This window comes from Talpa europaea, assembly GCF_964194135.1.
Source record: "Talpa europaea genome assembly, chromosome: 5".
Taxonomy (NCBI): domain Eukaryota; kingdom Metazoa; phylum Chordata; class Mammalia; order Eulipotyphla; family Talpidae; genus Talpa; species Talpa europaea.
This window is the reverse complement of record NC_140071.1, coordinates 116,447,267-116,464,784: the sequence shown is the minus strand read 5'-3', so window position 1 is coordinate 116,464,784 and position 17,518 is coordinate 116,447,267. Positions and strand designations below refer to the sequence as shown.

The window sequence follows — 17,518 nt, the reverse complement described above, 5'->3', positions numbered from 1 at the left end:
ATTGCAGAAAAATAAGAGTTTATTACTCCCTCTCCAACACACATGTAGAAAAATATTATTGTCAGAATATTCTTAAATTTTAAGAAATTTGAAAAGTCTTTGATCTTTACACTGTTTCCAGGAATCAGCCACTTTAGAGAAAGATATTCACCACCAGTGACCCCAACAGGGATCTCCTTTTGTGACAGTTTTGCATGATGATCTTCTGGGTTGGTATTCCCATTGGTCACCAGGTTTCTGCAAACTCTGTGAGTACGTGCAGCAGCTCAGCAAATGTAGGGCGGCCTTCTGGTTTCTGGAAAAGAGAAGAGCAAGTGATCAGCTCAGCTTAAGGACCACTCACACACCAGCTCTGGAACCTGTTGGCAGGGATCTGGGACTAGGCTGGTTGTCTACAAACAGAAGAATGCTATTCTAGCTGACACACAGGACCTGAGTAGCAGCTGAGTGAGGCATGAGTGTGAAATGTAAGTGTGGAGACCACTGCAAAATAAAAGGGCTAAAGGTATAAACACTGGACACATATGGCTACTTTAATTAAAACTAAGTAGTGTTTAACTTCAGTTCTCACTCACAAAAGCCACTTTTCAAGTCTTCAGTGCCAGGCTTGGCTATTAAATTGGACAGTACAGATAGAGCACTTTCCATTATCACTAAAGTTCTACAGCACTACCCTAGAGATCAATTTGATGGCAAGATATGTGTGGGGTGAGGAAGAACGGCAATGGAGGGTACAAACAAATGGATTAATGACTTTATAGTGGGATTTCAGATAGAAGAAATACTTGTGACTCTCCGGGACCATTACAGCGAAACAGACCCTTTCTTGCCATGATGGGATCCTGGGATAATGTTTGTGATAACCAGGTCTGCACTCCGATGCTGGGACTGTCAACTTTCACAAGAAAGGAAAGGATACTTACCTCATGCCAGCAGCTGTACATGACTTTGTAGATGGACACTGGTGCCAGGCGAGGGTGGTACAACCTGAAGCCTTTAGAAATGGCTTCTACAACTTGCAAATTTGACTTATTTTCAAAAGGCATTTTTCCTTCTGTAAAAATTTCCCACATCAAAACTCCTGCAAATAAAATGCATGAAAACAAGAAGTTGGAGAGGAATGGTTACCTTGGAAGTGAAAGCAGTATTTCAAACTACAAGGCATTGTTTTCCTCCCCCATCCTTTGCATTATAATCATCCAGAATAAAAAAAGTTCTATCTAGGAAGCAGATCTTTTCAACAGGCTGGTAATATGAAAAAGTCCAAGCAAAAACAATGTCTTTCCTTTTCCAGTGTTCTTGATAGCCTCCCTGTTGGAAGAAAATACTAGGCAGCATCTTCATTGCTAAGTACTGCTCATGTCCCCACACCCTGAAATCAAAGAACCCTTCTATGCCATTCCAAAGAAAATGGCAGAAGTATAAGCCTGTGCTTCCTGCGAAGGCCAAGCATTTACTAGTCAGTAGATGGCATGCATTCCTCTCCTCCCACTGGCAGATTAGACAGCTTGGAGAGCCCCATGATATCCTGCAGGGAGTCTGTCCATAAGTAGGTATTCAGTTATCATTGATTAATTAATTGATTGGTGAAATTCCTTCAAAGTCTCCAATTTGTGTTCATCTATACACTTCCTTTACAAATATGTATCAGGTGTTGATACATATACATACAAATATGTATCAGGTGTTGATACATAGAGGCCAGATCTATGCCAGAGTCAGAATTGTTGAGCATGAGACCAGTCCATGTGCTTAAAAGCTCACTGTCCAGTGGGGAAAAGAGTTAAGTAGCCAGTAAAATATAAGGCATCCTCATTGTTCTACAACCACGTCATAAGGTGTTTGTGTTGCTACCTATGGTCTCATGACTTAACTGTTTTCCATAGAGAGTTATGAGATTAAAAAAAATACAGTCTTAGTCTTATTATAGACAAGAACATTGTAAGGTAAATGGTTTTCAGCTTTTCTGCCCTCCCACCATTAGGATTGCCCTGCTTGATGGGACACCTGCAGTTTGTACATTGTTGTAAGCTGTCTTGTTTACTTCTGTGGGCCATGGGAGGAGTATGAAGATAGCCACCAAGAGAAGCAGAAGCAGGAGAGAGGCAGGAGAGAGAAGGGACAAAAGAAGCCAGAGAAGCCCAGAGTGAAGACCTGCCGGGAGCTTGGAGGCCTGCCGGCCTCCTGGTCCCCAGGTACCCCTGCCTGCCTTGTACCTGGTTGCGGCGATGCATGTAAAGCTCAATAAAAGCCTGAGCAAACTACTGAGGGCTCCAGGACTCTCCTTTACTCAGTCTGCTGGGATCCTAGATATCCTGCTCTGTGCCCATCCTGTCCCTACAAACATGTACACCCTTCTGAGGGTCCAGATGTCTCTTAAAACCCCATAAGTGATCCAGGAGGTCTGGGTGAGACTAGACAGATTTTCTACCTACAAAGATTATTGCCATTGTTTGAAAGTTAACTCAAAAAACAAACCATTATACATTGGTTATAGTGTCTCTTTCCCAGTGAAAAACATTGTTTAATTGATGCATCAATAGATACATCCCAAGAAGGCTAATGTCTAAACTCCACAAAATTTGAGAGTAATGGATAGATGAGGCAGTGCCCTTTAGTAGTTAGACAGTGAGGTGTATTTAAAACACAAAATTCAAAGATGCCGGAAGATCAATTTCCTTGCCAGGTCCTGTGGTTTGGGAAAGTTGATTAAGTTTGTTTTCTAGATGCACAGACTCTTCGTTGTGGTTTTACAGCAAGTGTTTAATGGGAAAGGAAAGCATCCACGAGGCAACTTATTAAAGAAGGTCCATAATACCAACAGCCAAAGTCAGCTTGGATGTGTTCACAACACTTACAACAGGAGTCTGGTTATATGACTTTAAAAATGTTACATCATATGAAGAAATCCATGTTAAAGAAAATATTGGTCTATTTCATTAAATCAAGTCCCATGAAATGAACACCAAATTTACTCACCGAATGACCAGACATCAGATTTGCTGCTGAACTTGTTGAAATGGAAAACTTCAGGTGGGGACCACTTGACTGGGAACTTGGCTCCAGAAGAACTGATATATTCATCATCCAAAACATACCTAAGGTTGTTATTTCAAAACACATTGTGTTACTTCCAAATTCTGTTCATTTCAAATCCCTTTTGTTCACTCTGAGTTCTAGAAGATAAAATATTTTATCCACAAGGTATACGTATACCTTTGTACATTCTCCTCTGTATGCATTCTCCTCTTGTTAAAACGAGAAAGCATTCCTAATAGTGTTTCCTTCCCAAACCAAGCCTCACATGTGTTCATTTTATTATAGGGTCCAGAAAACCATAGCAATTCTTCAGTCCAAAACATACCTCACTGAATACATTAGTTATGATAAGTATTTAATTCTGCAAGAAGCATGCTAAATGCTCTAACAACCAAAGTTATAAGAAATAAATAAAAGATAAATATATGAGGGGCCTCCCTGGTGGCACAGGGGTTAAAGACAGTGCTATCAAGCAATTGGCAGCCACTACAGCAAGAGTTCAATCCCCAGCTGGCCAGGGAACAACACACAATGGCACAGCAGACATCTCCTGACTCGCCCGCTGCTCCCCTCACTAGTGTGTTTCAGTCAGTCTGCCTGTTCTGCTCCCCACTCTGTCTCTGATAAATCCTCTCACCCCCCCCCCCGACTACTCCGGCTTGTACCCCAGTTTTTTGATGCATAAATAAATCTTTAGGAAAAAAGATAAATATATGAAAAAGAGTAAATTCAAGTTTGAATGTCTTATTTTCTTTATACGAATTTTTTGTCAGAGACTTGGGAGGGAATAAAAATATCTGAACATCACACATTTGATGTGAAAAATATCTAATGCATTAGAATGATTCTCTATGGCAAGACATCCTAGGAGACTAATTACCATCACCTTTAAAAAACTAACAACAAAAAATTTAACTTTCTGTTTTTGAGAACTGTATGCAGGAATGTCCAAATGTGGTCATCTATAGGGGACATAATAACTAACTTGTGCTATGTTTTCCCTTGAGTATATAATAAAGGATTTTAAATTTATTTTTGAATTATTTATCGATACTTCTCTGTACTTCACTTTTTTCCTTTCTGTTGAGTGGTAGATTTATTTTTTAATTATTATTTTATTTTATATATTTTTACATCATTTTTCATTTTTGTATAATATATGCATTTTCATCTTGGTTATAGTCCCCTTGAAATTCCCACCACCCATTCACCTGTGAACATTTGCCATGGTCCCTTCTGCTCTTCCCACCCCTGTTTTGATCCTACTTCCTTCTCCCCCCTCCACAGAATGTATCTGGTTTATAGTTGTCTGTTGATTTTGATTTTTACTTTATTATAGTTACTTTTTTTTTCCATTTTTTCTTTTCTTTTTCTTTTTTTCTCCATTTTTTTCTTTTCCATTGAGTGGTAGATTTAAAGTTAGCTCCTACATTTGATGATAGAAATGTATGATGGTGACAGAAAAATCAGAGCTGAGCAAATTGTAACAGGAAAACTCTTTTCTTAACATTATACATATAATGAGTAGGATGAGAAATTCTTTTTAAGGCACTCCATAGAAGAACAGTCCACAATGTCTGTTTACCTCACAGTTAAAAATGGGTGCATGTCATAAAAATCAAGGTGGTCAGCACCTTGAAAACAGCCAGAGCCAATGACATTTTCAGTTTGTCGACAAGAGTAAGACTCCCTTTTATGAATGAACAAAACAGTATATCATGTACCTTGCCATTCCAAAGTCCGAAATTTTTACTATACTTGTAGAGCTGACCAAACAATTCCTTGCTGCCTATAGAAAGAAGAAAAGAATTCAAGTTTGAATACAAACTTTTTTAAAGGGTTTCAGTTCTCCTTTTTCTTAGTTTGAGTCCTTACACTACTCTTTATGTAGGCAAACGTATTATTTTTATGATTATACCTGTCAATGCTAGGTTGATTCAATATAGTTCCCCCCACATGATTAATTTTAATGATTTTTCAAACAAATAAGAGAACATGGAAGAAATTTTAACACTTAAATTTTGTATTTATATTATTTTAATAAAAATATGGTTTATAGCTTCATACCTCATAAAATTCTTAATTGTTCTCAAAAAGTATCCTTGATAAATAGAATCTAAGAGATGATAAGCTATGAACGTTGGCATAAAAAATAATGTGCATTTTCCCCCCCAGAATAACACATCCACAAAGCCAGCTTCCTGCATCCTGTCTACCTGCACTCGTGCAAGTATAAATGGTCATTTTCAATAATGGCTGAAATAGTTAAGAAATAAAGTGTCTGAAATTCAATACGTTGGATGATTCACCTAGTAGCTCTCCACTGAGATGGAGAAAAAAAGTTTAACTGTCCAGTTTAACATTCTAGGAGATGATTAAAAATAGAAAATCTAAAAATATCTTCAGTCAAATTAGGTTGTAGAGACTAAAAACCTGACAGTAACCATGTTACAATAACTTGCATTCTAGATTCCATTTTCTTAAATTGCAATTTTTTAGGCTTATTACTTTAATTATTCATTTTGTGTAATTCTATTTAAAATTTCATGATGTAACACACTATCTGCTCTGAAGGTTATTTTAAGAAGGGCAGGAATTTTCTTTTCTCTAACTCACATGTGCAAATTATCCAGAACAAGCAAATTTCTTTAAGAAGCAGATGTTTTCAATGATCTAATAACTAATTCCAGGCTATGAATTTGTAACCTAAATACTTTTAAGTTAATTTTTAAAATGAACTTTCAGGGGTGAATTGAAGTACAAGGAGGCCACAAACTCAAACTCTTTAACGCCTGTAAACTGAAATTCTTCCTGCTTTAACTGCTAATAGAACAGAGAATTTGTGAGAGCTACTCTCATTATTCCATTCAATTAACTCAATATAGCATTTATCATTTGCACCTATGTAGAAATTTTATATAAATGAAGTTATATTGTAACAGGGTGGTCCCCAGGAAAGGGGGCGGTTCCAGGTTTCCTGCCCCACCCAAGGGAGGGTGAAGCTGAGCAGGAAGAAGAAGAAGCTGCTGAAGGGACAGAGGAAGGAAGGAGACAGGATGGAGAGCAAGAAGGAGACCTGGAGGAGGCACATGGAGCCGAGAGACACGTGAAGAAATTGCGCTTGCCTTTTGGTCCTGGACTGGGTGACACAGATGTGGGTGAGAGACCTTTGGGGAGGTGACAATGGCAGCTTTTATTTTAGTTTTGATTTTGCTCTTTTCCCCCAAACTTATCCATTTGTTTCTGATCCTTTTCTGTGGATACCCACGGGGAGATGCTTTAGACTTGTGGCAGGCTTTTGGGCCTTGTTCTGGGCCAATCTTGCTTGGGTGGACTTTTACCCATGAGGGGACGGGTAACTTTGGCTGCTTGATTTAGAAACTATATTCTTTGCCTTTCCTGTATTGTTTACTAATTGTATTAAAGTTCTTTTTCATTAAAGTCACATATGTTTTGTGTTGAAGTGGTGGATGGCAGAACCTATTCAGAGCAGGCAGGTTTGCGGGGTCTGGGGTGCCCCTCTCCCTGCCCTGTAACAATATTACTTATCTTTCCGGTTCTCCCACCCAAGTGTGTATTTTTAAATTTATCTTAATAAATAAATATAAAGTCCAATATAAATAACAAATCAATACATATCTTTAGGGTCTATAATTGCAAGTAAAAGTTAAGAAATTGTATTTAAAAATCTACATTTCACTTGACTGTAACTATTATCATTGGCAATGATAATTTCATGCCTTAAATGGCCACACTGCACTTAATATAGGACTAGGTAACGCAAAAACAATCTATTTGATGCTAAACAATTCATTCTGTTAGTCAAGAAAATTGTTGAATGGGTTATTTAGCAGACGTAAGTCAATGGTTTGATAGAATTTTTCTCCTTTCTGCTAATCTCTGCTGAAAAACTTGTACTCAATTAATCCAAACACAAAAGCAAGAAACTTGAAATAAAGAACCAGTAGGTGTCTGCTGGGAAGATGTTGACGAGCGCCAACAATGATCTCAACACCAAACTACAAAGCCAGTCCTTGATAGAGAAAAGAATCATTGTCAGCTGATACATTTTAAGTGGCATGTAGGTGGATGAAACAGAGCACAGAAAAAAGATCAAGTCAAAAAGCAAGGACAGGACTATTTGTGAGAAACCCTGGAGAAAAAAGAATGAACAGAACTGTGACCCAACCCAGTTTTGAATTCTGATCCTTCTCAGTAAATACAAACTTGCAGAGACTAGAAACCTAGAAACGGGAGCTGGAGGTGGAAATGATGCCATGCAGAGGGAGGGAAGGTGGGAAAGAAAGAGAGGGGCTCAATATTGGGAGAAGTGGTGGTTATTTAGGCATACAAGTAATATTAATACCACTTCACTATTTAACGAGCTTGAGCACACAAGTAAGAAACAGGTGAGATTTCTCTTTGGAGTTAATTTTTGGACTCAAACATGGAAGGAATAGTATGAATATCATGAACTACTATGGAGTAATCAGAAAATGCTTTTCAAGGAGAGGTAGCAAAGCTATTCACATCTAGGGCAAGATAAACTTCAATTTGTATGTGTGCAGGACTGTTCTGAACAAGACAGCACAGATAGATTTAGCATTTCTAGTCCTCCTCAATAATGTTAGTGATGCTGTTGGGAACAATATCAAAACCAGGCTACATCCACTTGGGGGCAGTTTTACTCAAGGGTAAGAACACCTGGGGCTTATTCTTTACTGTTTTATCTTCAATGCTTGGTATATACTAGGCACTCAATACATATCTGATTATTAGTTGAAAGGAATAAAGGTGGAAGGAAGAGAAGAAGCAGGAAGATAAAGGACAAGGAAAACAAGAAGAAAAGTAAATTAGCTGTAGTTAGTTGATTACTGTGGTGGTTAATTAGTTCAAGGCATATTTATAGTAAAATCTTACTTGATAACAACATCATTGGGCAATTAAAAACAAAGTTATGCTTCATAATAAATTACATGAATGGTAAAATATTTAAAAATTAATCCAAAGAATATACTATTCAAAGTATTGAAAGCCCTAAGTTGTCATGTATAATATATAATCAGAAAATTTACACCATACTTACTAAATCCCTATGAATAAAGCAGTTTCTCTCCAGATACTCCATTCCTTCACATATATCTTGGCACATGCTCAGTAGCACTTCCTTTCTAAGCTTCCCTTTTCTCTCTCTGAGGTAGTCAAGCAGGCAGCCATTTTCCATATACTCTGTCACAATGTAAAGAGGTTTCCGCTGTATACATACTCCATAAAGCTGAACTAGCCTTGAATGAGATAATTTCCTATTGAAAAACACAGAAAAAACACATACACCAATGAACACATTTTTCATATTTTGAAGTTTTGTCCTCAACTGATATTTACCATCTTTATACAATTTTCACCCTTAAGATATAATCAGAATTAACCCAACCACAGAGAAAGTGGAGGCAGTTTCCTTTCCACTTTATGCACCAAGAATGTGGGGTCAAGAGTTCAAGCAGTACTTCCTAAATCATGGTAGAAACAGAAAATTAAGGGTTTCCTATGCTATTTTTCTCCTTTCCATTTCGTAAGCCCCTTACTTCCTCATTAATGCTACCCCTTAACAGATTTCCTGTTCCTCGATTTTCTGCCTTCCTCATTGCAGTTGCTCAGACAAAAATTCCTGGACATTCAAGAGGGAAGAAAAAGTGATAGGTGCATATTTTAAAAGATCAAATTCTAAAGAATAAAATCATTAAATTAATTTGTTAGGTAAAGGTGGAGACTAAAGAGCATTTACCAACATGAAACCCTGCTCTGAGTTAAGAAGCACACACACAAGTCCTTGATGAGTGCCTGTTAAACTATCAACAGAATTTTTTGATCATACAGACCTATTTTCTGTGGAGTATAGCATTCAGTTCCTCAAGGCTTTTTATGCCCATAGTCAATTTGAATATGAAAACTATTTAAATAACTTTCTAATTTGAGAAGGTATATAGTAAGCTAATTCTCTATTATTCAAGAGTACCTTGAAATATTACTTTTCATTCATAAAATAAAATGAAATAGATGACTCAAATCATTTACCTTAAAACAATGTCTATGAATGATTAACTGGTACATTATCATATAGGTACCATGAGAAAACTCTTCAGTTAGTGAGAGAGACCTTCAGAGACTCCAAATATGATTTTTTTTAAATTTGTAAATATATATATGTTTCATCTGGTTTGTCTTTCAGATTCATAAAGTGCACATTCAGTTAAGGGATGTAGCTTACACCAATGTAGAATAATGGCAGGAAACCAATTCTTAAAATGGAATACTAATTTGTCTTAAAAACCCCACCAATTTCATGCCCATGTGTAAGCATCTGAGAACCGAAACATAATATGCATTTGCTCAGCAAGATCATTGGCAAAAAAAACTATCCAAAAAAAAAAGAGTCCCTATCAAGAATAAGGCAAAAATGAATGTTATCCCTCATGTTTGATTTAGTCTAATGAGACAAATATAAGGTAGAAAGATGCAAGTGAAGAAGCACATACATTCTTGTTTGCTGTAACTTAGTACTGATTAATACACATTTTTCCTGATTTTAGAAAAAATATTTATGATTCACTGTAGGACAAATATGTAAGGTATATTAAAATTTGTTTTTTAAATATTTTCAGACTCTGCAGGCTTCTTGTCTTCTTCTGATTATCGTTTTTGCCAAGGTGGTTACATCATGTTTCAGTTTCAAATGTCATTTCTGATGACCACCATGTAATTACCTGATCACTTGGTCACATTCGTGTATCTAAGTAAATGTTGAACAAATATTTTTAAAACACTGATTTGAATTGTGTCAATAATTGGCTGTCTTGGTCCAATTCAAATCTCAGAGGTAGGCCACAGCCATGGGTTCAGCTCAGTGAAAACGTTGACCTGAGAAATCACAGGAGTTATGAGCTGCAACCTGTAGTCTACAAAGAGCCACCAGCACTCAGAATTCTTAAATTCTCTGAAAGCAAATGCTTTGTATTACTATTTAGACATCATCAACATTTTTGTTTCCAGGAAAAGGGGTGGGGGGAAAACATACACTTGTTAAGTACCTATTACTGAGCTGAAAAAGAACACAATGTACTTGCATAGATAATCTTATTTAATTCACTCAGTGATCCAGTGAGATGGGTATTGTTATCACCATTTTAGAGGTAAGGAAATTGAGGTTTAGAAATGAAAAATGAAAAAAAAAAAAGCAAAACGACTCACCCAGGTCACAGAAAGGTCAAATAATTTTCTCAGGGCATACAACTAGCATGCAAAGAGTTGTGACATTAATTCAGGTGTGGTTGACTCCAAAATCCATGTTCATTCCATGACACCAGGATGTTGCCCAATAGTTATCTGATATTGTTTATACTTACATCATCACTTTAGCCTCTTCAATAAAGTCCTCTTCAGACATGGAGCCTTCATGGATGGCCTTGATAGCCACCTGGATGTGTGTTCGCCATTCACCCAAGTGGACCACTCCAAACTGACCACTTCCAATTTCCTTTACAAAAGTCAATTCAGATGGATCTATCTTCCACTTTTCTGAAAAAAGCAAAACATGCATGTTATAAGTAGGGAAAAACATGTTAAAATTTTAGAGCGAGAAAAGATTTTGAAATTATCCAGATCTATTATGTTCTTATACAGAGAAAGAAAAAAATTGATAAATGAGTAAAGGGGACCTAATTATTTTTGACTTTTATTGTATGGACTATGGTAGAGAACTATGAGTGCCTTGCTGGTGGATGTGGCATGGTGACATACATCTAAAGAGGTGTGATCCTGTACCTCTGAATCATATACAATATTGTAAACCTATGTTACCTCAATAAAAAAAATTTTAATTAAAAAAGTTCTTCCAAATTAAAAAAATAAATAAAACAAATTTTCATTGTGATTTAAACATAGAATTCAAGTTTAGAAATGCGAACTTTATTTGCTTGGAGAGGAATTACAAATGTGAAAACATACTTTCTTTTTCTAGAGAGACCCCAAATAAAACATATTTCTGCCTTTCTATCTACCAAAACCAGACCTGGGACCTAAATTATTCATATCCACTGCTTGTTTTTGCCCTAGTAAGTAAACTCATGATCTTAGACTTGTCTTCCCTCTCCATTTCAGTTCCCTCTGGTGTCCCTTTGCTCATTTCTATCTCCAGAGGGTTTTTTTTCCCAAAGATTTATTTATTTATGCATACAAGAGCTGGGTTACAGGCCAGAGGTGTGGGGGGTGAGAGGATTCACCAGAGACAGAGTGGGGAACAGAGCAGACATATTGACAGCAGTATACTGCTGAGGGAAGCAGCAGACAAGTAAGGAGAGGTATGCTGTGCCATGTGGGTTGCTCCCTGGCCGGCCAGGTGGTGGAACTCGTGCTGCAGAGGCTGTGGACACTTTCATAGGTTGTGTCTTAACCCCATGCGCCACAAGGGAGGCCCCTCAGAGGGTTTTTTTTTTTTTTTAACTTGGTGTCTATCCCTTAAGAAACAGTCTAACCAATTCATCTAACAAATAGTCCAGGACTCGAAACCATATTTATCTAAGTGTTTGAAGTAAAATATGCATTACTGTGTATTTCTCATTCCACAGGAAAAAATCAAAAAACTGTTTTTTTTTAATTAATAAATTTTATTTTTATATTCCCCATACAATTGCTGTTTTTAAAATAACTCTTGAAAACTTAAGGGGGACTCAATAGTATCTCCTTTTATATAGCAATACCACCATCTGGTGGAACTTTAGAATAATGCATTGAAAGGGTTATAAAGTTTAAATTGCCCTTATGAGATGCATATGTTTAAATATTTTCAAAGAGCAATTTAATTTTTTTAATCTTTTTAATTAATTAATTAATTAATTAATTATACAAGAACTGGGGTACAGGCCAGATAAGCAGGAGGGTGAGAGGATTCACCAGAGACAGAGCGGGGAACAGAACAGGCAGACTGACGAAATACACTGCTGAGGGGAGCAGCGGGCAAGATAGGAGAGGTCTGCCACCCCATGCGGGACCCTCCCTGGCTGGCTGGGAACAAACAGGCGCTGCAGAGGCTGCGCACAGCTTCACAACCGCCTGCACAACTAGGGGAGGCCCCAATTTAAATTTTGAGAAGAAACATAACTATGTATACAACTCAGAAGTGTCAGAATTTAAAAAACATATCAGGAATTTGGAGTAGATTCTTTACTGGGTATTTTACTTGAGCATGTTTGCATACTTTACCATAGCTAAAACCAGCTGTGGCTGGCAAACAAGTGCCCATCAACCCAACTGGATAGCGCAGACGGGTCAAGAGACCTAGGGAGAAAGAAAAATCAGCATTTCTAGACCAGTTACTAATAAAAAAGAAAACACCAACTATACTAGATTAATAACATTCTTTAATAAATTACATTTGTTTGCTTAGCTTTCTCATTTGGAACACATTCTTCATAAATCATACATGTTCAGTGAATAAAAATAAAGAGTACAAGAAAATATAAAGATGAAATAAAGATTCCTCACAAAATCTTAACATCCAGGGATACATTGTTAACATTTTGGTGACAATCTTAGCAAATGTCCCTATATGCATATTTAGAAATACATATACATCCAACATATTTCACAGAATTATAAGTGTTTGCTATTAGTTTTTTACACTCAACATGTAATGTATGTCAATGGTTATAAAAAGACCTTAAAGCTATTCCCAAGATTTCACAATTATAAAATTTGTTTTGATTTTTGAACATGCACTTGTATGTACCTCTCAAATTCTAGTAAGTTCCTTAGAATAAATTCCTTAAAATGTGATTTCTTGATCAAAAGAAATCTAGAAAAGTGGAATTAGTTCATTTGCCAGCAATAATGCTTAAATGTGCTTATTTCAGTGCCCTACCCTTGAGAGTAGCTCATTTAAAATGAACAAACAAAACAAAACAGTGTGGTAGAGTAAATGAAACTTCTTTGGATTGGATTAACATGCAATATTTTATGTTTGATTTCAATTTAACTCAACAAAATTCATTATTTATTTCTTTGACTAATATTTATTGAGGGTCTGGTATGTTCCATGCACCATCTAGATGCTAGGAGATAGCAGTAAACAAGGTGGCGATCGATCCTGCTCTCAAAGAGTTTACATTCCAGTGGGGGTAAGAGAACATAAATAAGTACAGGCATATATTAAATAAAGCAGATGATGAGGAGGGCAAAGTTCAATATATAAAATATAGTTTCTATAGAATGGCGGTAAAGGTGAAGAGTTTCATTTTATCATTGAAGTTCAGGACCCGTGGTGATGCAAGTACCTGTGTTTATCAGGCAGAGTTATGCAAAGAGAAAGTTTGGATGAGAAGGAAAGGGATTAAAGATGGTTCCCTGCAGAACACCATTGTTTAAGGTGCAGGTAGACAGGACCCATAGAGAAGACCCATAAGGAATGATTTAAATTAGAAAAGACCAAGAATGGGTAGTGTTATGACAGTTAAGGAGCAGGGATAGTCAAAGAGTGACACTGTCAAATGCAGCAGAGGAAACTTGAAAATATGGGGACTACAAAACAGCCCATTACAAGCCGATGGTAAAAACATAGGGTATTGGAGTCAGAAGGCAAATCGTGGATGCTCAAAAAGCAAGAAAAATGAGCAAGTGGGGATACAAATTTGGATACATTTTTCCAAAAGTGTGATTAAAAGAACAACACCTAAAGGAAGAAAAGACCAATAACAGTATTGTTTTTTTTAATATGAAAGTCTTAAGACTGTTTTCAGGGTGAAGGAAGGTCAGAAGAAATGGAAGAGACACAGGATAAAAAGGAGTGGAAAATGGCTGCTCTCCATGGGAGAGGAGTTCTGGAAACAGGGCACAGGCTTGGCCTCACCACTCCTATTCTCTGTTCAAATTTTCACCCTTCTCTTCAAAACTCCTTTCCAATGATTACCTACTGCCCTATCAGTAAATCACCTAGCCGTTTGCTTAATTAAGATTTGTGCCAGCAGGCATGAGCTACCTTAACAGAAAGACAAGATTGAGGAGTCTTCAAGACAATGGTGAAAATGTGAGCAGAGAACAGAAGATATTTACTAATAATTCTGAAGACCTAGTATACTAGTGCTCTCATCTGAATCTCTGTAACACGTGATCAAAATAAAGAACATTAAAAAGGAATTTCCCTAAGACCCTAACACTTTCCTCTAACTTCAAAGTTTTTGTTTGTCAAATATTTTTATCCAGTGAACTTTTTTTGTTTGTCAAATATTTTTATCCAGTGAACACTTTTTATTTGGTGAATTTATTTGGTGGATTGTCATGAGCTAAATTGACCAATGATCAAAAAGTCAACAAGATAGCTGACAAACTCTTTGAAAATGGGACCCTCCAAAAAATCCCTCCAGTTACATGATGTGCCTCTTTCTGGAGGAGAATCTTGAGCCAGAGGTTCAATGGCTCCTAAGGTTTCAAAGGGTTCTGTGGGTTCAAATCTCAACCATAAGAGATTCTTATCTATTGCTCTGTCTTGAGTAAGTTATCTCACATCTGATGCCTATTTCCTCATACATAAGATGGAGAGATCAGCTGCACGACCTCATAAGGTTGCTCTGAAGCTTAGATAAATAAATAAACATGAAAAGCACTAAGAACAGGGTCTGGCTCAAAGAAAGATTTCAGTAAAAATCAAGTTGGGTCTCATGTCTTTCCTCTTACCATCCTTCTTTTCTGTGTTGTATTTCTTTACTATTTATTTTTTCTCTAATAAACAACAAGACACAATTACAAGTTTTGAATCTGTTTTTTTTTTTATTGTTTGACTCAGTTTTTTTTCCAAAAGTTATCTGTATGATATTTTATACATTGTAAGATTTGTGTACATTATAGGAAAATAGAAATCAAACCCTATAGCAATATATGAAATAGAAAATAAAAGTTCCCCTTACCTACAGTCTCATTCCCTAGAGGTAAACACTAACAGATTGTAGTCTGTTATAATGTTATCAGTTTAAAAATCATTACCTAAACTTAACAGTTTTGCTTTGCACACTGATATGTGTGAATGTATTCATTTTTTTTTTCAAAAGTGGCACTATAAACTGCTTTGCACTTTATTCTTTGAACTAAACAACTTATCACTGACATCTTTTCTTGTCAACACATCCTGATCTACCTCGGTATGTTTTTTAGTCTCACCACTATAACCACTCTGTTTCTTAAGTTTTTTTTTTTTTCTTTGTTGAAGGAAGAGTAAGAAGAGTGTGAAGGAGAAAACTCAGAACTAGTCTTCTGATTTGAAGGGGTTTCTATCTCTTGTTGCAAATATGTACACCCCAGCCGCACCCATACACATCACCACTTCCTCTAACCACTCTCAGTGACCACCTACAATATCCATGTGCATTCATTTCTTTTTTTTTAATTTTTTTTTTTAATAGAGGCATGTTTTATTTATTTATTTATTTGTTTGTTTGTTTTGTTTATACATGCTCTGGGTACAGTCAGAAGCGCAGGAGGGTGAGAGAATTCACCAGAGCCAGAGCGGGGAGCAGAGCAGGCAGAAGGACCGAAGTACACTGCTGAGGGGAGCAGCGGGCGGCAGGAGAGGTCTGCGCGCCATGTGGGACCCTCCTCCAGTGGCCAGGGAGCAGCCGGGGACCGAACAGGCCCCGCAGAGGCCGCGGGCAGCTTCGCAACCCAGCGCTCAACCGCTGCACCACCAGGGAGGCCCCTGCATTCATTTCTTAAGTGGGTTAAAAAGTCTTTAGATGTATTCCTGATATTTAGAACCAATGTGATGGAGAAGTAGTGACTTACCAAAAGGAATTTTTTTTTTTCCCTCAACACAACTTGTCATGAGAAGAAGATTTAAAAGTACTGCATGAGAAGTGAAAACAATGTGAAAAGTACAGCAGGTCCCAAATTCTGGAAGATTGAGTTGAGCATTTTCTCCCTTGGACTCAAAGTGGTTGGACTCAAAGTGGTCCAATGTAAGTTGGGTGAAGATGAAGTTCAGAGCTGTGATTGTAATTGTGGTGGAACTTTCTGGAAACCTGTATCTTTTCATAGAGAATAGGTTTGTACAAGTAGCAGCTATTATTAATAACAGCTGGGAGTTGGGGGGGGCGGATATGCCTGTAGTATATGTAGGCCAGATTGTAACTATAAAAGACTGTGTGTCCTGTGTCACTTTTTCTGTTCTCCAAACAAGGAAGAACAGAAATTGAGAGATTTAAGGTTAATTTCCTACTCCAGTTGTCTAAAATAGATGTAAATTTATGGGAGCAAAGAGAAGGAAGCACCATTATTTAGGATACTTGAAATCCTGTTACATTTAAACTGTAAATTTCAAGAATAAATGCATAATGACTAAATGACCTTTTTTTCTCAATCACCCTCACTTTCCTAACCTGACCAAAAAGTAAAAAATCAACTTACCTTTTGCCCCCGCCTAGGAAAACAAAGCAGCATCAATGAGGAAGATAATTGATCCCAAAGACAGGTTGTATTTCAAGCTTTTAAACCATTTTTAGAGGGATATTTGCTCCTGATGAGTGTCTAAGGCCATTGCTTATCAACAGCTGGGCTCTGACCCCTGGCTTGAAGTTCATCACTTACCAGCTGCATTGTGCTGGTGGTACCAGATCAGCTCAGGGATGGATGGAAAGAGGTGTTTTTCAGCCACATACCACTGTCCAGAGTCATTCTTTTTAATCTGATAATGTTTGATGGTAGCTTCCATAGCACTACAATAAATCAAATGTGAATTAATAAACAAGCAAAAGATCACTTTGGAACTAAGTCAACTGATTAAGGAACAGGACTCCACCTCTAAAATTCTTATTCAGGGGCCTCCCTGGTGGCACAAGGGGTTAAGACACAGCACTGTGAAGCTATTCGCAGCCACTGCAGCATGAGTCCTATCCCCAGCCAGGGAGCGACCCACATGGCGCAGCAGACCTCTCCTGTCTTGCCTTCTGCTCCCCTCAGCAATGTATTTCAGTCAATCAACCTATTCTGTTCCCCACTCTGTCTCTGGTGAATCCTCTAATCCCCCACACCTCTGGCCTTTATCCCAGTTCTTACATGCATAAATAAATAAATTATTAAAAATAAAAATAAAGTAAAATTCTTATTCCAGCAACATTACACACTGACAAGCAACTGCATTAAACAGGTCCCTCACTATCCCAGGAAAATTCCTCTGCTATATTACTAGGTTCTTAGATTCAAATATAATTTTAGCTAAAGTTTTCTAGGTGACAAGTCTGGTGTCCAAAAAAGTAGAACTATTAATGGACACATAAGTATTTACTGAATATCAAGAATTGGTTAAGTGAATGACCAAATATACTATGAGAAGGATGTGAGATGATGTGAGACAAAGACAAGGGAAAAACCAACATAGAGCAAATTAGCAAACTTGCTCTTATGGGCAGCTGGAACTCAATCCCTTTAGAAAGCTACTAGA

At 37.2% G+C, this 17,518-nt stretch overlaps 1 protein-coding gene across 1 annotated transcript in view; it reads right to left on the bottom strand.

The window, feature by feature from the left end:
- Positions 1–226: 226 nt before the first annotated feature.
- The window catches only part of TXK (TXK tyrosine kinase), a gene marked incomplete at its 3' end in the record, with an annotated part of 34,217 nt that continues 16,925 nt past the window's right edge, over positions 227–17,518 (bottom strand). The window contains exons 7-14 of the mRNA XM_084234035.1: positions 16,666–16,793; positions 12,298–12,372; positions 10,443–10,614; positions 8,126–8,342; positions 4,764–4,828; positions 2,980–3,098; positions 924–1,081; positions 227–295 (exon numbers count right to left, since the gene is read on the bottom strand). Of these exons, the coding sequence (XP_084090161.1) occupies positions 227–295; positions 924–1,081; positions 2,980–3,098; positions 4,764–4,828; positions 8,126–8,342; positions 10,443–10,614; positions 12,298–12,372; positions 16,666–16,793 (1,003 nt within the window). The remainder of the gene's footprint in view (positions 296–923; positions 1,082–2,979; positions 3,099–4,763; positions 4,829–8,125; positions 8,343–10,442; positions 10,615–12,297; positions 12,373–16,665; positions 16,794–17,518) is intronic.